Source organism: Prionailurus bengalensis, chromosome E1 (genome assembly GCF_016509475.1).
Source record: "Prionailurus bengalensis isolate Pbe53 chromosome E1, Fcat_Pben_1.1_paternal_pri, whole genome shotgun sequence".
In the NCBI taxonomy this organism is placed as follows: Eukaryota; Metazoa; Chordata; class Mammalia; order Carnivora; family Felidae; genus Prionailurus; species Prionailurus bengalensis.
Genome location: NC_057347.1, coordinates 60,176,866 through 60,196,810, shown reverse-complemented (window position 1 = coordinate 60,196,810; position 19,945 = coordinate 60,176,866). Strand labels below are relative to the sequence as shown.

General features: G+C 68.8%; 1 protein-coding gene across 3 annotated transcripts; it reads left to right on the top strand.

Annotated features, from left to right (window-relative positions):
* The first annotated feature begins 894 nt into the window (after positions 1 to 894).
* On the top strand, positions 895 to 19,299 carry FASN (fatty acid synthase). Of its 3 annotated transcripts, none has more exons than XM_043585442.1 (42): positions 895 to 1,028; positions 2,703 to 2,862; positions 3,595 to 3,747; positions 4,901 to 5,074; positions 5,176 to 5,376; positions 5,516 to 5,638; positions 5,727 to 5,842; positions 5,956 to 6,090; positions 6,721 to 7,183; positions 7,275 to 7,462; positions 7,629 to 7,818; positions 8,547 to 8,641; positions 8,752 to 8,886; positions 8,972 to 9,175; positions 9,310 to 9,425; positions 9,689 to 9,864; positions 9,944 to 10,135; positions 10,219 to 10,299; positions 10,418 to 10,597; positions 10,828 to 11,007; positions 11,091 to 11,294; positions 11,778 to 12,082; positions 12,382 to 12,774; positions 12,878 to 13,042; positions 13,125 to 13,243; positions 13,351 to 13,505; positions 13,628 to 13,831; positions 14,014 to 14,164; positions 14,248 to 14,426; positions 14,531 to 14,650; positions 14,824 to 14,946; positions 15,071 to 15,294; positions 15,398 to 15,599; positions 15,707 to 15,858; positions 15,969 to 16,060; positions 16,309 to 16,460; positions 16,562 to 16,807; positions 17,050 to 17,238; positions 17,551 to 17,781; positions 17,905 to 18,128; positions 18,220 to 18,318; positions 18,473 to 19,299. In XM_043585442.1, exons 2-42 carry the CDS (start codon positions 2,736 to 2,738, stop codon positions 18,860 to 18,862), a joined length of 7,548 nt encoding a protein of 2,515 aa, XP_043441377.1. In that variant the 5' UTR covers positions 895 to 1,028; positions 2,703 to 2,735; the 3' UTR covers positions 18,863 to 19,299. The 3 variants fall into 3 exon arrangements, with proteins under 3 accessions (XP_043441377.1, XP_043441376.1, XP_043441375.1); XM_043585441.1 differs by having other exon boundaries at positions 911 to 1,028; positions 2,734 to 2,862; XM_043585440.1 differs by having other exon boundaries at positions 915 to 1,028; positions 2,729 to 2,862.
* Positions 19,300 to 19,945: the final 646 nt, after the last annotated feature.

Here is a 19,945-nt window from a genome sequence, read left to right as displayed (position 1 = left end):
TGCGCCCAGACGCAGGGTTTGAGACTCCGCCGGTTGTGTGCGCGCCCGTGGGGGCGAGTGGCCACGTGCGCGCGCGGGTACCTCTGCCCGTTGGAGGGGGGGGCCTTTGTTCGCACCGCGCCAATTGGTGTCCGTGCCACGCCCCACCCCGCGGACTCCGGGAGCCAGAGGGGCGCGCGCGCGCCGGCCCGCGAGGTTGGGGAGGCCCGGCCACGCCGCGCTGCGGTGACCGGCAGTGACCCCGCCCGGGGCGCCCTCGGCAGGGGTCAACGACCGCCGCGCCGCCCGGCCCATCACCCTATCGCTTAGCAACGCCCACTCGTGCGCAGCCATTGGGCCGGCGCGCACGCCCCCGGCCCCCGATTGGCCGCGGCGACGAGAGGGTCCCGCCCAGCCCACCCCCATCCCCCGGCCCGGTTCCGCGCGGCCAGATCCGGGGCCCTTCCGTCCTCTCGGGGGTCCGGCCGGCCCCGAACGTGCCCCCACGATGACCCTACAGTGGCCCAAGCACATCCCCGCCCAACTTCACCCGCGCGGCGCGCACACGTGGCCCCCGCGGCCCGAGGACCGGGGGCGGCCCCGGGAGGGGGCGGGGGCCTGCTGCGGGCTCAATCCCCTGCGCTTGCGCGTGCGCCGCCGGCGGTTCCGCGCCACGGGCCCGGGGGGCGGGGCACGGAAGCCGGGGGCGGGGGTGATGCGCAGCCCCCCATGGCGCCCCCCGGGCGCCGGGTCCCCCAGCCCTGCGCGCCCCCGCGCCGGGTCCCGGCGGCTCGGCGGCGCGCCGCATCACCCCACTGGCGGCGGCGCGCCGGGTCCCGGGGCGCAGCCCCGACGCTCATTGGCCTGGGCGGCGCAGCCAAGCTGTCAGCCCATGTGGCGTGTCCGCGCGGGGACGGCCGCGGTTAAATAGAGTCGGCGCCGGCCTAGAGGGAGCCAGAGAGACGGCAGCGGCCCGGCTTCCCCTCCGCCGCCGCGCTCCATCCTCGCGCCCCGCCGCCCGCTCCGCCCGCCACCCGCGCCCAGACCAGGTATGAGCGGCACGGCCGGGCTCGGGGCCCGGGGACGCCCGAGGGGAGAGGTCGGCCGGCCAGGTCGCGGGCTCCGAGTCCGAGTCCCCGGCCTGGGTGATCGGGGCGCCCGGAGGGCCGGCGCGCCGCGCCCCAGGCCCGGCGGGGCAGGTGGGCGATGGCGAGGGGCGCACGCCCGGGCGCCGCGAACAGCCATTTTGGCTGCGGGCTGGGCCACGCGGGCTGGGCCGCCGACCCCTTCCGCCCGCGGCACCCCCCGCGCCCGGTGCCGGAGGGACGCGGCCCAGCGCGATCCAGGGCTCCGGGAGCACGGCGGGGGTGGGGGGGGGGCACCAGTCTCCATCACGTGGGTGCCGCGCGGAACCCCGAAGTTCTGGAGGGCGGGCTGGCGGTGGCGGCGGGGCGAGGTCGGCGCCGCGGGGTCTCCAGCCCCTGCCCGGGCCGCGCCGGACTCGGCGTGAATAGCAAGTAGGGAGAACAGCGGGCGCGCTCAGGAGGAAACTGCCGCCCGGGCGCTGGAGCCTCCGGGCCGCCAAAGGGCTCTTTATTCAGCCCCGGGGGTGAGGGCTCCCTCCCGGCCGGGACTCGGGGCCGCCGCGCCGCCAAAGGAAGACGCTGCTTTCGGCTCACGCGCCCTTGCTCAGAGGGACCCGGAGACCCGGGAGGGCGGCGGGCTGGCGTGTCTGCCGCTCATTAGTGCCACGAGGCCTTCGGGCCTTGGCGGAAGTTGCCAGAGTAACCCTGGCCTTGCACCCTTCTTCAGGGGCTGTCCAGGGGCCCCGTTCCTGGACCCCTAAGCCCAGGGTGGCCTGGGCTTTCTCTGCAGGGGGGGCCTCGGGGACCTTAGTCCCGATGGCCAGGCAGGCTGTGTGGAGTTAGGCCAGCAGTGTCCCTTTGCCTCCTCACCTGCACAGGTGTGCGGGCCTGGGCAGCACTTGCAGGCCAGAACCAGGAACGATTCTCCCTGCTGGAGGGGCTAGACTGGCTGGGTGGGTCCAACTCTGGGCAGGGGCCGTCTTTTCCCCAGAGCCCTTCGAGGTTTAGGTGCAGTTTGAGGGCTGCCCTGAGTGACAGTCGGCCCCTGCCCCCAGCATGGAGAGCGGCCTGGGATGCACTGGAGTGCAGGGCCCCCTGGTTAGAGTGCGTTGGCGTTCCCCCACTGCCATACTTCCTTTCCTCAAACCTCGGTACCCTTTCTTTTTTGTTTGCTTAATTCACTGGGTTAGCCCTTAACAGATCGAGTGCCAGCGGTCTTGTCTTAGGAAGAGTTCGGCCCTTCTGGGATGGCCTTGCCTGCTGCCCTCTGTGAGGCCCTCTCCCAGGAGCACCCCAGCGGCAGGTTGCAGAGGTTGCAGGGACCGTTGGGGTCCAGATAGGAGGCAGCAGGGCCATGGGGGGGGGGGGTGGTCACCCCAGGCCAGGGCCCCAGAAGTGCCAGGCCAGTGCCAAAGGCCAGAGGGTCCAGTCCTCCCAGTGAAAAGTAAGGGCTGGCTGGACCAGTGTGGACTCCCCCATACACCTGAGGCGTCTGTCCTGGCCCGCCCAGGGCGCAGGAGCTGGCCTCCTGGATCTGGGTCTCACCGCTCACAAACCCGTAGGTGGTGCTGTGGGGTTAGAAAGCCAGGGGAGAGGCTGCAGCCTGGTGGTCTGGCAGCCGGATCTGACCAGCGCCAGGCCCCCACATTACTCCCCCTGCACAGAGCAGCCATGGAGGAAGTTGTGATTGCTGGCATGTCCGGGAAGCTGCCCGAGTCGGAGAACATGGAGGAGTTCTGGGCCAACCTCATCGGCGGCGTGGACATGGTGACAGACGATGACAGGAGGTGGAAGGCAGGTGAGTGGGTGGTCCTGAGGCTCCCCTCTCCTGTGCTTGCTGTGGGTGCAGCCTCCCGGCTGCCCAGAGCAGACCAGCTCCAGCCTGAGTCCCAGTCCTAACTGCAGAGCCTTGCTGCCCGGAGGGGCCTCGGAGCCGGGGACTGGGAGGCTGAGGGCCAACCCGGGCGTGCATCCGCCCATGTTATAGTCAAGCCAGGTGATCTGCTGGGGGAGCAGAGCTGGGGTGAGGCCAGGCGGGCAGGTGCTTCTGGCCCCGCCACCCACTACTCTGTCCCTGCCGGCCCACGAGTCCCGGGCCGTCAGATAAGACACCAGGCTCTCTTGGGAAGCTGGTCTGACTCCCCTCCCGCCCAGTAGGATTTTTTTGCAGAGCGGCTCTACCTGATCTACGGGATGTGAGTCAGCACGGTAGAGTCTGGCCCGATCTCAGCAGCCAGGCAACGGCAGGCCAGGCAGAGAGGGTCTCCGGCTAGGACAGCGGTGGGTTGGGGGAGGCACCGTCCCCACTGTGCTCTGCTCCGAGGCCCGCCCAGCGGGTCCCCTTCTCAGAGCGCGGCTGGGGTCTCAGTCGGCCACGTGGTGCCAGGGGCACCCCAGGCCCAGCAGCACTAGGCCCTGCTTCTGGGGCTGCTGCCTGGTCCCCCTGGAGAGCTTGCGGCTCCCCATCACAGCAGGGACTTTGCTGTCGGTCACTCGGGGCCCACAGCCCTCCACCTGCCTCTGTCTGCAGGACTCTACGGCCTGCCCAAGCGTACCGGCAAGCTAAAGGACCTGTCCAAGTTCGATGCCTCCTTCTTCGGGGTCCACCCGAAGCAGGCTCACACGATGGACCCCCAGCTGCGCTTGCTACTGGAGGTCACCTACGAGGCCATCCTGGATGGAGGTGGGTCCTCGGGAGGCCGCTGGCCAACTGTGGCCACCTCAGGGCCGGGGGCCGGTCTCTGCAGTCCCCGCTCCCCCAGAAGACACGACAGCATTGCTCTTTCTCGCTTCTAAAAGCAACCTGTGCTCAGGGTAGAAGTGTCAAAGCGCAGAAATCCGGGCAGAAGCAGAAGCCACCGTGGCTCTCCTGGGCCCTGGTCCAGGGCCAATGGTCTTGGGAGGCGTAGGCCTGTTAGCAGGTCGGGGGTTTCACAACTGCACACCAAGGTGTCCCTGACATGCCCAGGTGGCCCAGTTTCCTCCCTCCTCAACGTACAGCTGATCTCGGGGCCCCGGTGGAGTGCCAGGCAGGGCAGGAAGTGGGATGCGGCCCCCAGGACTCCCACTCTCCACTCCTCTCTGGGCCGTGTCCGGCCTGGGACGGGTACCTCAAGGCAGCTGTCCTTTGTCACGGGGAGCACACCTGTCCCTGCCGCCCCAGGGGCATGGAGAGGAGGCCAGCCATGTGGGTGTGGTACCTCGGCAGGTAGGGGTGGGGGCCAGTCCTGGCCTTTCGGCTCTGTCACCCTGCAGCAGGTGCTGGCCGGGCCGGGGCCCGACCTGCACACAGCACCTTGAGGCGAAGGGCGGGCAGAGGCTTCCCACTGCCCGAGCCCCACCCAGAGACCTTGGACACCATTCCCCAGGGGCTGGCCAGGGTCCCTCCCTCCTTTCCCAGCCTGGACACTTAGCCTTTGTCTTCCTCTGTCTCCTTATCTCAGCCCGTCCTAGAGTAGGCTGCCCTTGGTGCTTGGGTGCTCATTGGTCATCGGGGCTTGCCAGACCCTGCTGGTGACACCAGGGGCCAGGGGAGTATCCTGGGGACAATGCTGCCTTCTGTCCTTACCTCCAGCTGTCTCTGGCCTCTGCCTAACCCCAGAGCCTGGAGCCCCATCTGTCCCTTGGGCCCCTGGTTCCTCGTGACCCACTTATCTGTCCTCAGCCCTACCTGGGCCGGCTGTCCTGCTCAGGCCCCTCCAGAGTTAGGCTGAGATGGGGTGCCCCCCACACCCAAGCCAGAGAGGCCGAGAGGTGAGGCCTCGCCCCTGGAGTGGGTGCGGGCTGGGTGCTCTCTAGCAGGCCTGGCTGCCAGGCTCTACCATTGTCTCCTGCAGGCATCAACCCGGCTACCCTGCGAGGGACACACACAGGCGTCTGGGTGGGCGTGAGCGGCTCGGAGGCCTCAGAGGCTCTGAGCCGAGACCCCGAGACTCTCCTGGGCTACAGCATGGTGGGCTGCCAGCGGGCTATGATGGCCAACCGCCTCTCCTTCTTCTTTGATTTTAAAGGTGGGTCCCCACCCGGCCCCTCCCAGCCTCTGGCTCCCCCCAGGAAGGGGGGCTGGGGCGAGTGGGAGGGAGGGCGCCCTGTTAGAGCCTCTCGCTTGCAGGGCCCAGCATCGCTCTGGACACGGCCTGCTCCTCCAGCCTGCTGGCCCTTCAGAACGCCTACCAGGCCATCCGCAGGGGAGAGTGCCCCGCGGCCATCGTGGGCGGCCTCAACATCCTGCTCAAGCCCAACACCTCCGTGCAGTTCATGAAACTCGGCATGCTGAGCCCCGACGGAACCTGCAAGGCCTTCGACGAGTCCGGTGAGCTGTGGGCGGGGGGTGGGGGGGCCGCCGGACGGTGCTCGCACCCTGGCTCCCATCTGACGCCAGCTCGCCCAGCTCCGCCCCGAGCTCCCGGCCTCGGGGGCCTGGCGCCAGCACAGGTGTCCTCTGCCCTCAGGGGACGGCTACTGCCGTGCGGAGGCCGTGGTGGCCGTCCTGCTGACCAAGAAGTCCCTGGCCCGGCGTGTGTATGCCACCATCCTCAACGCCGGCACCAACACGGACGGCTGCAAGGAGCAAGGTGGGGGTGTGGCTGGGGGCCCGAGGGGCCAGGCCGGCCCACCGCAGGGGGTCGGCGGCTGGGGACTGAGGCCTGGCTCCTCCCGCAGGTGTGACCTTCCCCTCCGGGGAGGCGCAGGAGCAGCTCATCCGCTCGCTGTACGAGCCGGCTGGGTTGAGCCCAGAGTCCCTCGAGTATATCGAAGCCCACGGCACAGGGACCAAGGTGAGAGCCACGTCATCCACGCCTCGGTCCTAAGAGGTGCCCAGGTGGGGTCCACGCCTCGCTCCTAAGAGGCGCCCAGGTGGGGTCCTGACCTTCCCTTTTGTTCTCTGCAGGTGGGGGACCCCCAGGAGCTGAACGGCATCACCCGAGCCCTGTGTCCCTCCCGCCAGGAGCCCCTGCTGATCGGGTCCACCAAGTCGAACATGGGGCACCCGGAGCCCGCTTCGGGGCTCGCGGCTCTGGCCAAGGTGGGTGGGCTGGTCTGGAGCCATCCCGCGTGCCAGGCAAGGCTGTGCCGTGGGGTGCTAGCCATCGAGGCCCGGACAGCAGGGCACGAGTATAGGCCAGGTCTTTACCCTGGCTCCCTGTGGGTCAGACCCTCAGCTAGGGAAGGTGAAGTGGCTGGGACGGCCCCAGACAGGTGGCCCATCCCTCACCCCCCCCTTACCCCCACCGCTGCCGCCGCCGCCACCAGTCCCACAGCCTCCTCGCCAGCCAGTGGGGGCTGGGTGGTCTGTGGGGAGACCAAGCAGTGGTGGTTTCTGGGTATGATGGGGGCTTCCTGATACTCTCAGCTCCTTCGGGCTGACACAGGAATCTGTTTGTAGTTCTGCGAGGATTGGGACTAGGGGTGAGGCCTGGGAGGGACCTTTGTGTCCAGGTCCCTTAGCCCATCAGCCTGTAGGGTCAGTGGGGCCCCAGGTGAAGGCACGAGGCCCAGAGAGGGGAAGGGGCGTGTGGTTAGGTCACCGGGTCCCTGTGCCACGGCAGGGTGAATGTGGGGGGCAGGGCCTATAGTGTGGTCTCAAGAGGGGGAACCCCCACCCCAGGTAGGGAGTGCGAGGTCAGCCGCCCCACCAACTCCGAGCCACCCACAGGTGCTGCTGTCCCTGGAGCATGGGCTCTGGGCCCCCAACCTGCACTTCCGTAGCCCGAACACCGAGATCCCCGCGCTCCAGGACGGACGGCTGCAGGTGGTGCGGCAGCCCCTGCCCGTCCGCGGAGGCAACGTGTGTATCAATTCGTTCGGCTTCGGCGGCTCCAACGTGCACGTCATTCTCCGGCCCAATCTGCGGCCGCCCTTGGCACCCACCCGGCACGCCTCTCTGCCCCGTCTGCTGCGGGCCAGCGGACGCACCCCGGAGGCCGTGCACTGTCTGCTGGAGCAAGGCCGCCGGCACAGCCAGGACCTGGCCTTCGTGAGCATGCTCAATGACATCGCGGCCATCTCCCCCACCGCCATGCCCTTCCGGGGCTACACCGTGCTGGGTGGCAAGGGCGGTAGCCAGGAGGTACAGACGGTGGCCGCTGGCAAGCGTCCGCTCTGGTTCATCTGCTCGGGTGAGGACCCTGCTCCCCAGGCCCTCCCCGGCGGGTGAGCGGGTGGTCAGGGCTGCGCGGCCCCCACGCCTGACGCCTCTCGCTGGAACAGGGATGGGCGCGCAGTGGTGCGGGATGGGATTGAGCCTCATGCGCCTGGGCAGCTTCCGGGACTCCATTCTGCGCTCCGACGAGGCCGTGAAGCCCTTGGGACTGCAGGTGTCTGAGCTGCTGCTGAGCACAGACGAGGCCACCTTTGACGACCTCGTCCACGCCTTCGTGAGCCTCACCGCCATCCAGGTGCACCTGCGGGGCCTGGGGGCCGGTGGGCAGGACGAGAAACCGTGGGGAGGGGAGCGGGCACCGGGCCTGACGAGGCTGCTGTGACTGTGCACGTGGCCAGCCTGGTGTCCCCAGGACTGGCATGATGTGTTGTGTTCCACACCCCCCCCCGCCCCACCCCCAGATCGCCCTCATAGACCTGCTGAACTCCATGGGTCTGCGGCCCGACGGAATCATCGGGCACTCCCTGGGTGAGGTGGCCTGCGGCTACGCAGATGGCTGCCTTTCTCAGGAGGAGGCCATCCTCGCCGCCTACTGGAGGGGCCAGTGCATCAAGGAGACCAACATCCCACCGGGCACCATGGCGGCCGTCGGTGGGTGTCCCCGCACGGTCCCCCATCCCATGTGGCCCACAGCCCTAAGGGTGTCCAGGGAGGTCTGTCTTCCTAGCACTCCTGACACTCACGCTGGGCAGAGGCGGGGTCCTGGGGGGCCGCGCTAGCCGCCGTCCTCACAGCAGAGTGACAGACCTCAGCACCCTTTCAGGACCCGCCGTAGTGGCCTCCCACGCCCACTGGCCTTGACATCTAGCACATTTACTGAGGCGCGTTTGTAAATGCTGGTGGCGTTTCCACGCGCCTGAGCTGAAGCCAGGTGGGGACAACTATCCCCTGGTATGCGCGCGCACACACACACACACACACACACACACACACGAAGCCCCAGGGTTGTCGGGATGGTTGGTCCTGGCTCTCCTCCGCCGGCATCTGTTCCTGGAGGCTTCAGGGGAAGGGGCGGACATGATCATGCCTGGGGCAGGCTGGGCTGTGATGGGAGGGACACCTCAGAGAGCCACCGCCCTAAAGGGCTGGCAGGAGAGGTGTTAGGAGCCCAGACCCCGCTCCCAGCCTGTGGGGCACCAGGGAGGACACCTTCCCCTGAGATCAAACACAGCAGGAGTGAGAGCGGCCCATAAAGGCACCGCTCCGCGGCTGTCATTACCACACCCCTGTCATTAGGGCCCGCCCTGGGCAGTGTCTTGCTCTCGGGCAGGGCCCCCTGGCTCCCCGCAGCTGCCCCCTGAGGCCGTCCCTGCCCACAGGCTTGTCCTGGGAGGAGTGTAAGCAGCGCTGCCCCCCTGGTGTCGTGCCCGCCTGCCACAACTCTGAGGACACAGTGACCATCTCGGGACCGCAGGTGGGGCCTAGGAGGCGAGGCTTGTCCCCAAGTCCCTTCTCTGTCGCTCGGGCGACCTGGGGGGACGGCCCAGATCCACTCGTCCAGCCCCCTGACATCTCCGTCCCTAGGCTGAGGTGGCTGCATTCGTGGCGGAGCTGAAGCAGGAGGGCGTGTTTGCCAAGGAGGTGCGGACGGGCGGCATGGCCTTCCACTCCTACTTCATGGACTCCATCGCCCCCATGTTGCTTCAGGCCCTCAAGAAGGTGGGCTGGCCACCCTTGGGCGCCCCGGAGGCGGGGGGCTCCCGGAGGCAGGGCAGCAGGGGCCTGACCCACGTCCTGTGCACAGGTGATCCGGGAGCCGCGGCCCCGCTCGGCACGCTGGCTCAGTACCTCCATCCCCGAGGCCCAGTGGCAGGGCAGCCTGGCCCGCACGTTCTCGGCGGAGTATAACGTCAACAATCTGGTGAGCCCCGTGCTGTTCCAGGAGGCGCTGTGGCACGTGCCCGGGGACGCCGTGGTGGTGGAGATCGCCCCCCATGCCCTGCTGCAGGTGCGCACTGGTGGGAACCGGGGTGAGGGCAGCAGTCTTGGCGCGTTGGGGCCAGCGGCCAAGAGAAGCCGATGGTCTGGGCCCGGGGGGCAGGGGGACCCAGTCAGGAAGGCCAAGCCTGTCTGCTCTCCCAGGCCGTCCTTAAGAGAGGCCTGAAGTCCAGCTGTACCATCGTCCCTCTGATGAAGAAGGACCAAAGAGACAACCTGGAGTTCTTCCTCAGCAACGTGGGCAAGTTGCACCTGCTGGGGTGAGTCAGCTGCCCCTGCTGGGGGACCGGGGGTCTGGGCGGGGGTGCGTCCATTCCAGGCTTGTCCCCGATAACAAGGTGTGTTAACCAGGCCGCAGAGTGAGGTCTTCCCCGGGAAGTGGGCTGACAGGTGCTGAGCCCTCGCCCTACCCTGGCCTTGCCCCGGGTCTTCTGGGAGACGGTTGGCCGTGGGTAGGACAAGGTAGCCCCAAGCAAGGCCACCCGGGCTGGGCGAGCCCCTCAAACCTTTCCCCCACCCCCAGCTTCGATGTCAACCCCAATGGCCTGCTTCCACCCGTGGAGTTCCCGGTGCCCCGGGGCACTCCTCTCATCTCCCCTCACATCAAGTGGGACCACAGTCAGACCTGGGACGTCCCCACCGCCAAGGACTTCCCCAGCGGCTCCGGTGGCTCCTCTGCCTCCACCGTCTGCAACATCAGTGAGTCGGGGCGGAGGGGGGTCGGGGGGGGCGAGGGTGCTCCCTCCTGGGCACCGGCACTGAGGCCCAGCCCATGCAGGCATCAGCCCTGAATCCCCTGACCACTACCTGGCGGACCACTGCATCGACGGCCGCGTCCTCTTCCCCGCCACCGGCTACCTGTGCCTGGTCTGGAAGACTCTGGCACGGACCTTGGGTCAAAACATGGAACAAGTGCCCGTGGTGTTTGAGGACGTGACACTGCACCAGGCTACCGTCCTACCCAAGACCGGTGAGACGGGCTGGCCGCCAGGGCCGGGGTGGGAGGGCTGGCCGCTGACCCCCGCCGCTAATCTCCCGCCTTGCCGTCCCTAGGGACCGTGCCCCTGGAAGTGCGGCTCCTACAGGCTTCCCGCACCTTCGAGGTGTCTGAGAACGGCAACCTGATAGTGAGCGGTGAGCAGATGGTGCCTGGCCCGGCTGCAGGGTCTCCACTGGGCTTGGCCTCCGAGGGGACCCTTGGCTGCCAGCTCCACTCCACCCGCCCACAGGCTCTCCTGTCCCCCACCTGTAGGGAAGGTTTACCAGTGGGAGGACCCCGACACCAAGCTGTTCGACAGCCGGGACGGCCTGGTCACCACGGACCCCACAGCTACGTTCCACCTGAGCCAGAGGGACGTGTACAAAGAGTTGAGGCTGCGTGGCTACGACTACGGCCCTCACTTTCAAGGCATCCTCGAGGCCAACCTCGAAGGTAGGGTGCCAGGTCCCCCCTCGACACTCCAGGAACGGGCCCCAGGGCCACCTCCCTTAGGGCCGGGCCAAGCGTGACCTGCCACCCGGCATCCAGGTGCCCCAGCCGCGTGGAGAGAGGGCCGTTCTGGGTGTGAGGGGCCACCAGGGGCGCCTGGGTCAAGGCGTGCGGGGGAGAGGGTGCCACGAGCCTGAGGCCTGCCCAGCCAAGCTGACGGCCCCTCTCCACAGGCAACGCGGGCCGGCTGCTGTGGAAGAACAACTGGGTGACATTCCTGGACACCATGCTGCAGACATCCATCCTGGGCCTGGCCCAGCGCGGGCTGCGTCTGCCCACCCGCATCACCTCCGTCCGCATCGACCCCGCTGCCCACCAGCGCAGGGTGTACTCGCTGCAGGGCGAGGCCCAAGGTAGCCCCGCGCCCCAGTGCCCGCACCCCCGTGTCCCTGCACTGACTGGGCACTGCCCGTGCTCACTCAGCCTTTCTCCGCAGTGGTCAACGTGCTGGTGAACCGTTGTCTGAACAGCACGGTGGCCGGCGGCGTCCTCGTCTCGGGCCTCCATGCCTCGATGGCCCCACGGCGGCAGCAGGAACAGTTTGCACCCATCCTGGAGAAGTTCTGCTTCACGCCGCACACGGAGGAGGGGCTCCTGGCTGCAGACGCGGCCCTGCAGGAGGGGCTGCAGCTGTGCAGGGGTGAGGCCCAGCCCCCCACCGGGACCCGCCGTGGCTTGCAACCTCCTGCTCCCCAGGGGCCTCGACTTGCCTCCTCGAGAGGCTCCCGGACTTCAGGGAGAGCCCAGGGAGCCAGGATGCATTCGGGCCGCCCCCCCCCCCCCCCCCCAGCTGTGTCCCGGCCAGCCGCCTGGGTGTGAGGCCCACGCCGGGGCCCGGCCCCACAGCCCACCCCCTGTGGAGTGCTCGCACCCATGCAGATAGCTGGGGGGTGGTTGGTGGAGGGCTGGGCGCAGCTGGGGAGGTCAGGGTCCCGAGGCCACTCGCTGTGGGGCTCACACCCCGATGGGGAGCACGGCCCCCTTGGACCCCTCTGGAGGCTAGCTCCTAGCCCTAGAGGGCCGGACTGCCCAGGCAGTGGGCATTTGCCGTGGGGGCGGGGGAAGGGGGCTCGGGGAACACTGGCCCAGCTGAGACCCCCGTCCGGTGCCCGTCCCTCCCCAGGGCTGGCACAGGCGCTGCAGACCAAGGTGGCCCAGCAGGGGCTGAAGATGGTGGTGTCCGGGCTGGACGGGGCCCAGGCCCCCCAGGAGCCTCCAAAGCAAGGCCTGCCCCGGCTGCTGGCGGCCGCCTGCCAGCTGCAGCTCAACGGGGGCCTCCAGCTGGAGCTGGGCCAGCTGCTGGCCCAACAGAGGCCCCTGCTGCAGGACGACCCCCTGCTCAGCGGCCTCCTCGCTTCCCCGGCGCTCAAGGCCTGCGTGGACACCGCCCTGGAGAACATGCCCAGCCTCAAGATGAAGGTCGTGGAGGTGGGTGCCCGTCCGGACAGTCCAGCGTAACGTGTGCGGGCCCAGGCTGGGCAGACCAGACCGGTCCGCGAGCTCGCCCGGTCAGAGGCCGTGCTGCCCTTCCGTCCTTTGCCGTCCTGCCCCGAGCGCCGAGCAGCGGGCTCGTAGAGGGGATTCCGTGGACGCGGCAGACGGGGCTGACGATAGCTGGCGGTCTCCTGGGCCGGGTCGGCGGGTGGGCCCTTCTGGCAGACGTCACCGGCCTGCGTCGGGACGCCTGCCTGGTGGCGGCCGATCCAGGAAGCTGTCCCCACCTCCAGGTGCTGGCTGGCGATGGCCACCTGTATTCTCACATCCCAGCGCTGCTTAACACCCAGCCCATGCTGCAGCTGGAGTACACGGCCACTGACCGCCACCCTCTGGCCCTGGAGGCCGTGCAGGCCAAGCTGCAGCAGCACGGCATAGCCCAGGGCCAGTGGGACCCTGCGGACCCCGCCCCTGGCAGCCTGGGCTCGGCTGATCTCCTCCTGTGTAACTGTGCCGTGGCCAGCCTCGGTGACCCGGCCATGGCCGTTGGCAACATGGGGGCCGCTCTCAAGGAGGGCGGCTTCCTGCTGCTGCACGCTCTGCTCAAAGGACACCCCCTTGGAGAGACGGTCGCCTTCCTCACCTGCCCCGAGCCGCGGCGAGGCCAGCAGAGCCTCCTAAGCCAGGTGCAGGGGTGGGGCGGGGCCGGGAGGCCGGGGGGTGGGGCCGGGGGGCGGGGCAAGCACTGACTGCCCCACCCCCCCCCCCCCCCCCCCGCCCGACGTGCAGGACGAGTGGGAGAGTCTGTTTGCCGGGGCGTCCCTGCACCTGGTGGCCCTGAAGAAGTCCTTCTATGGCTCTGTGCTCTTCCTGTGCCGTCGGCCGGTCCTACGGGACAGCCCTGTCTTCCTGCCTGTGGAGGACCCCAGTTTCCAGTGGGTGAACTCCCTGAAGGTCAGTCTCGGCTGGGCCCCCCAGCACCACGTGCCTGGGCCTGGGGACCCTCCCGGAGGCCAACCCCTCTGTCATCCCGCAGAACATTTTGGCCGACTCCTCCCAGCAGCCCGTGTGGCTAACAGCCACCAGCTGCCCCGACTCAGGCGTCGTGGGCTTGGTGAACTGTCTCCGCAGAGAGCCTGGCGGGCACCGGATTCGGTGAGGGGCTCGACACAGCTGCATGCCCTCTGCCCTCCTTTGCCCTCCCGGTGCCCCCCCCAACCCCACCCCACGCAGCCTTGTCTCACCTGTGCGGCTGCCCACAGGTGCATCCTGGTGTCCAACCTCAGCAGCACGTCCCGCACCCCCAGTTTGGACCCCGGCTCCTCGGAGCTGCAGAAGGTGCTACGGGGGGACCTCGTGATGAATGTCTACCGAGACGGCGCCTGGGGGGCCTTCCGCCATTTCCCCCTGGAGCGCGGTGAGTCTCCCCCCCCCCCCCACCGGCTCCTTGCCTTGTAGCGGGGTGGGCTGAGGAGGATGGGGGGCTGGAGACCCTGCCTGGGAAGCCCCCGTGGCAGCCCCGCCTCCTGTCACCCCCAGGCCTGCCGGAGGAGCAGACCGAGCACGCCTTCGTGAACGTCCTCACGCGGGGCGACCTCTCCTCCATCCGCTGGGTCTGCTCCCCTCTGCGTCACACCCAGCTCACCGGCCCCGGCACCCAGCTCTGTGCCGTCCACTATGCCTCCCTCAACTTCAGAGATATCATGCTGGCCACGGGCAAGCTGTCCCCTGACGCCATCCCAGGTACGGGCCGGGTACCACGGCACAGCCAGGCCCAAATCTCCAGGTCAGGTCAGGACCTGGGAGGAAGAGGGCTCCTCGCCCCGCCAGCGCTCAGGGACCTGAAGGCCTCTCGGGCCTGAGCCTGTACCCTGGGCTCCCCTAGGGAGACGCACGGCTCACCCCCCCCCACTGTCTGTCCCCAGGGAAGTGGGCCCTCCACGACTGTTTGCTGGGCATGGAGTTCTCTGGCCGAGACGCCAGCGGCAGGCGCGTCATGGGGCTGGTGCCCGCCGAAGGCCTGGCTACCTCCGTCCTGCTCTCTCAGGACTTCCTGTGGGAGGTGCCCTCCAGCTGGTGAGTCTGTGGGGCTGTGAGTCCAGGGCCCCACGGCCACGGCTGAGGCTGTCCTGCGCTGACCCCTTGCGCCGTGCCCGCAGGACCCTGGAGGAGGCGGCTTCGGTGCCTGTGGTCTACACCACTGCCTACTACTCGCTGGTGGTGCGGGGGCGCGTGCAGCCCGGGGAGACGGTGCTCATCCACTCAGGCTCGGGCGGCGTGGGCCAGGCCGCCATCGCCATCGCCCTCAGCCTGGGCTGCCGCGTCTTCACTACCGTGGGTAGGTCTGCCGGCCCTCCCGGGAGCCCGGGGCTGCCCCCCCCCCCCCCAACCCCCGCCCCAGCCCTGCAGCCTGGCTCACCGGGACACGCCTCTGCCCGCCAGGGTCGGCCGAGAAGCGGGCGTACCTCCAGGCCAGGTTCCCCCAGCTCGACGACACCAGCTTCGCCAACTCCCGGGACACGTCCTTTGAACAGCACGTGCTGCGGCACACGGCAGGGAAGGGTGAGTGGCTCGAGGGCCTCCGGGGGCGTCCTCGGCACGTCCCTCTGTGTTGTCTGCCCACACCCCTGCCTTCTCCTCTCCCCTTCCTCGCTGGCTCAGGCAGCGACAGGGCCTGGCCCTGCGGACCTGGGCCAGGTGTGATAGTGAGGACTCCTCTTCCCCCCACCCCCAAGGTGTGGACCTGGTCCTGAATTCTCTGGCGGAAGAAAAGCTACAGGCCAGCGTGCGGTGCCTGGCCCAGCATGGCCGGTTCCTGGAAATCGGCAAATTCGACCTTTCGCACAACCACCTGCTGGGTGAGGCGAGCAATGGACAGGGCGGGCGGGCAGGCGGGCAGGTGGCAAGAGGCCAGCGGGGGGAGGGGGCGCGGGGTCCACAGGGTAGGCTGTGGGCCGTGAGCCCTCCCGTCCATCCGCCCAGGCATGGCCGTCTTCCTGAAGAACGTGACCTTCCACGGGGTTCTGCTGGACTCGCTCATGGATGAAGGTGGGAACAGCTGGCAGGAGGTGGCTGCGCTGCTGAAGGCGGGCATCCGGGACGGTGTGGTGCAGCCCCTCAAGTGCACCGTGTTCCCCAAGGACCGGGTGGAGGACGCCTTCCGTTACATGGCCCAAGGGAAGCACATCGGCAAAGTGGTCATCCAGGTGAGGAGGGGGCCCGGCTCCCCCGGCTCCCCCCGCTCCCCCCCGCTCCCCCCGCTCCAGCCCCAGGGGCAGCGCTCGAGCACGGCTGCTGCTCCGACTGCAGGTGCGCAGGGAGGAGCCGGAGGCGGTGCTGCGGGAGACGGGTCCCACCCTGATGGCCGCCGTGTCCAGGACCTACTGCCCGGCCCACAAGAGCTATGTCATCACCGGGGGCCTGGGCGGCTTCGGCCTGGAGCTGGCCCAGTGGCTTGTGCTGCGAGGGGCCCGGAAACTCGTGCTGACCTCTCGCTCTGGGATCCGCACAGGTGAGCAGGCCTGGGGCTGCAGGGGGCACCCGGTCAGCTCAGCCCTTGTGTGCTCTCTGGGTTAGGACCCCCGGTTGGCCTCGACCCCACTGCCCTGTGTCCCACAGGCTACCAGGCCAAGCAGGTCCGTGAGTGGAGGCGCCAGGGCATACAGGTCCTGGTGTCCACCAGCAATGCCAGCTCGCTGGATGGGGCCCAGAGCCTCATCGATGAGGCCACGCAGCTGGGGCCCGTGGGAGGCGTCTTTAACCTGGCCGTGGTGAGTGTGATTCTGAAGGGGCCGGAGCCGGCCACCCAGGGAAGGTTCTCCCAGGCCGAGCCTCCAAAGCCGTGAGGTCGGGGCAGGTGTTGAGGGTCCCTCGTCCCCAGGTCCTGAGAGACGCCATGCTGGAGAACCAAACCCCTGAGCTCTTTCAGGACGTCAGCAGGCCCAAGTACAGCGGCACCGTGAACCTGGACAGGTGAGGCAGACGAGCCCCCGTCCCGTCCCCATCTCCATCCCCCAACACGGCCTGGCTCTGGCCTGGGAGCCGCTGCCTCTCCCCTGCTCTGTGTACCCCGACACGGCCTGCCCGCGGCCGCCCGGGGGCCAGGCCACAGGCCTCCGTGGGGGTTCAGGGAAGCGGAAGCAGACGGCCAGGTGGGGACCCTTGGGCGCGTCGGCAGGTGGGCTGGGCCGGCCAGCAGGGTGTGACTCAAGCGCCCGCAGGGTGACCCGCGCCGCGTGCCCTGAGCTGGACTACTTTGTGGCCTTCTCCTCCGTGAGCTGCGGGCGCGGCAACGCCGGCCAGACCAACTATGGCTTCGCCAACTCCACCATGGAGCGCGTGTGTGAGAAGCGCCGGCACGACGGCCTCCCGGGTGAGCCCGTCCACTCCTCGCCCGGCAGCCCCCGCCTGCCGCTGCCCCCCCCCCCCCCCCCGGGCCCACGCTCACGCCGGCCCCCCGGCCCTGTCCCGCAGGCCTCGCCATTCAGTGGGGCGCCGTCGGTGACGTGGGCATCGTCCTGGAGTCCATGGGCTCCAACGATATGGTCATCGGCGGGACGCTGCCGCAGCGGATCGCCTCCTGCTTGGAGGTGCTGGACCTCTTCCTGAACCAGCCCCACCCCGTCCTGAGCAGCTTCGTGCTGGCCGAGAAGAAGGCCACTGCCCACGATGACGGCAGTGGCCGGCAGGACCCGATGGAGGCCGTGGCCCACATCCTGGGTGAGGGAGACGCCTTTCCACACTGGCAGACGCTCTGCTCCCCCGAGCCTCAGTTTCCCCGGCTTTAAGAGAGGCCCTGCCTTTTCGCCGAGGGAGGGACGGGCACCAGGGGTCCGCCGCACAGAGCCGGGTGGGGGTCGCATGCCGACCGCAGTGACGCGGCCCTCGCTCCGGAGCCCTGGCCCCTGAGGCGTGCGGCCCCGCTCCCCATCCCGAATTGCCAACCGAGCGCCTGTCCCCAGGCATCCGAGACTTGGCCACCGTCAACCTGGACAGCTCGCTGGCAGACCTGGGCCTGGACTCGCTCATGGGCGTGGAGGTGCGCCAGATGTTGGAGCGCGAGCATGACCTGGTGATGTCCATGCGGGACATCCGGCAGCTCACGCTCCGGAAGTTGCAGGAGCTTTCCTCGAAGGCTGGCACAGCTAATGGTGCGTGACCGCAGGGAGAGCGGCTGGAGGAAGGGGAAGGCCCCTGGGCCTCCGTGGCCCGTGCTCCTCTTACGGGGTCTGGGGTGCACGTGCCTTGAGTGGCCCCAGGGCCCTTCTGTGCCGTCGGCCCATGGGCAGGTCAGGTGTGTCCATCTGGCCCCTTCCTGAGAGCCCTCGGTGGGGCCTGGTGCCGCCCACCCCCACCCCAGTCCCGTAGCCTGGGTCAGCCGTGGGGGGGGAGGGGGGGGAGGGTTCACATGCCGGGGGATCTGCGTGCCCCTGGCCCTCCTTGACATCCGCCCCTCCTCGCAGAGCTGGCAGCCCCCACACCCAAGGAGAACACCCCTGCCGGCCAGCAGGCCCATCTGAACCTCAGCACCCTGCTGGTGAACCCCGAGGGCCCGACCCTGACACGGCTCAACTTGGTGCAGAGCTCTGAGCGCCCCTTGTTCCTGGTGCACCCCATCGAGGGCTCCATCACTGTGTTCCGCAGCCTGGCGTCCAAGCTCAGCATCCCCACCTACGGCCTACAGTGCACTCAAGGTGCGACCCGGCCAGCCAGGCTGTCTCCAGCCCCCGATGACGCGGGATGGCGTGCCTGTCCCCGCCCCTGCTCCCCGGGGGAGGCCCCTCCTGCCCACGGCTGAGCCTCCTTCTGCCCCACAGCCGCGCCCCTGGACAGCATCCAGAGTCTGGCCGCCTACTACATCGAGTGCATCAGGCAGGTGCAGCCGGAGGGGCCCTACCGCATCGCCGGCTATTCCTACGGGGCCTGCGTGGCCTTCGAGATGTGCTCGCAGCTGCAGGCCGCGCAGCAGGGCCCCACCCCCGCGCACAACAGCCTCTTCTTGTTCGACGGTTCGCACACCTATGTGCTGGCCTACACACAGGTGAGGGCCCCGGTGGGGGCGGCGGACTCCCGACCCCACCCCCAGGGTCCCGGCCCAGCCAGCGGCTCCAGCAGCCCCTCTTTCCCTGCAGAGCTACCGCGCGAAGCTGACCCCTGGCTGCGAGGCCGAGGCCGAGGCCGAGGCCATGTGCTTCTTCGTGCAGCAGTTCACCGACCTGGAACACAACAGGGTGGGTCCCGGGAGCCGGCGGAGGGCGGGGGGGGGGGTGGGGGGGGCGGCCCGGAAGCCCACCCTCCCCCACAGCACAGTCTCCGGGCCCCACCCCCCCAACCCCACCCCGGGCAGCCTGTGGCCGACGCAAGGCTCAGAGACCCTTCCCGCAGGTCCTGGAGGCACTGCTGCCCCTCAAGGGCCTGGAGGAGCGCGTGGCGGCCACCGTGGACCTGATCACGCGCAGCCACGCGGGCCTGGACCCCCGCGAGCTGAGCTTCGCGGCACGCTCCTTCTATCACAAGCTGCGCGCGGCCGAGCAGTACGTCCCCCGGGCCACCTACCACGGCAACGTGACGCTGCTGCGCGCCAAGACGGGCAGCGTGTACGGCGAGGGCCTGGGCGCCGACTACAACCTGTCCCAGGTGTGCGACGGCAAGGTGTCCGTGCACGTGATCGAGGGGGACCACCGCACGCTGCTGGAGGGCAGCGGCCTGGAGACTATCCTCAGCATCATCCACAGCTCCCTGGCCGAGCCGCGCGTCAGCGTCCGGGAGGGCTAAGCGCCCCGGGGCCCAGGGAGGGTCCTGCGGGTGGGCCCGCCCGGCCCAGACCCCTGCCCGCGGCCGCCGCCTCTCCTCCCGCGCCGCGACCGACCGCGGGCCCGGGGCGGTGGCCGGATGGGGGCTGCGCCGCCGACTCGGAGACCCGCCTCGGTCTGTGAAGAGTCGGCCTGGCCGCCGGCCGAGCAGAGCCTTGTGCACCGCGTGGGGCCTGCCACACGGGCCCGTTCCTCGGTTCTCCATTTGATTCTCCTATTTATTGCGTCGCCCGGGAAACGCCGGGGCCTCGTCCACCCTGCGCGGGCCGGCGGCGCGGGAGCCCCAGCCCCGGGGCCCCCATGATGCAGGGGCCTGCGGAAGGTGGCAGCCCCGGGGACACCCGCCCTGTGTTCGTCTGTGTTCGTTTTTCAAAAACATGATTCAAATTGCTGCTGGAATTCTGGAATTTACTGTAACCGTCAGTGCAAAGAACCCCGTCTGGATCCTGTTCGGTTTTTACACCAACCTGGTGCGAGCTGCTGTCCCACAGAGCCCCCCCCCCCCCCCCCAATTAAACCCACATGAGCTCCAGCCTCCAGTCACCCTTTCTTCCCTCCTCTGACAGCTGCTGTGGGGCCAGTACTGTCCCGCCACGTCCCTGGGGTCCAGAGGGGATGCCCCCATGGTCCCCGTAGCCCCCTGCCCGCAGGACCGTGCGTATGCGTGCTCAGAGAGAGGGACGGCACCAGGCTGCAGAAAGGCCGGACACCGCCTGCAGGGCTAGGGCGGGCGGGGCTTCGCCAGAGAAACAGAACCGGCGGGAGAGTCTTGTCCTCTATCGTTGGGGGCGTTCAAAAGATCAGCCAGGGCAATTTTTGGATCGTCCCTGGGCTTCTTGTCAGAATTCCTTATTCCTCAGGGAAACCTTGGGATTGTTCTCCAGGGTTTCAGCTCATTTGAGGTGGCTCATCTCTGTTACTGAGAATAACCTTTACTTGAATTCAGTTGGGCGTAGGTATGAGTCTCCTCGCCTTCCCAGCGACACCTAGCGTTGGCGTAACTGGCCAAGCCGAACAAGAGACTGATCAGTTCAGGCGAGGGTAC

Coding starts and splice junctions, on each gene's coding strand:
- FASN (XM_043585442.1), top strand. CDS start 2,736: ATGGAGGAAGTTGTGATTGCTGGCATGTCCGGGAAGCTGCCCGAGTCG. Junction 14,651..14,823: donor GCGGCACACGGCAGGGAAGG/GTGAGTGGCTCG, acceptor CCCACCCCCAAG/GTGTGGACCTGGTCCTGAAT. Junction 17,782..17,904: donor CGGCCTACAGTGCACTCAAG/GTGCGACCCGGC, acceptor TCTGCCCCACAG/CCGCGCCCCTGGACAGCATC.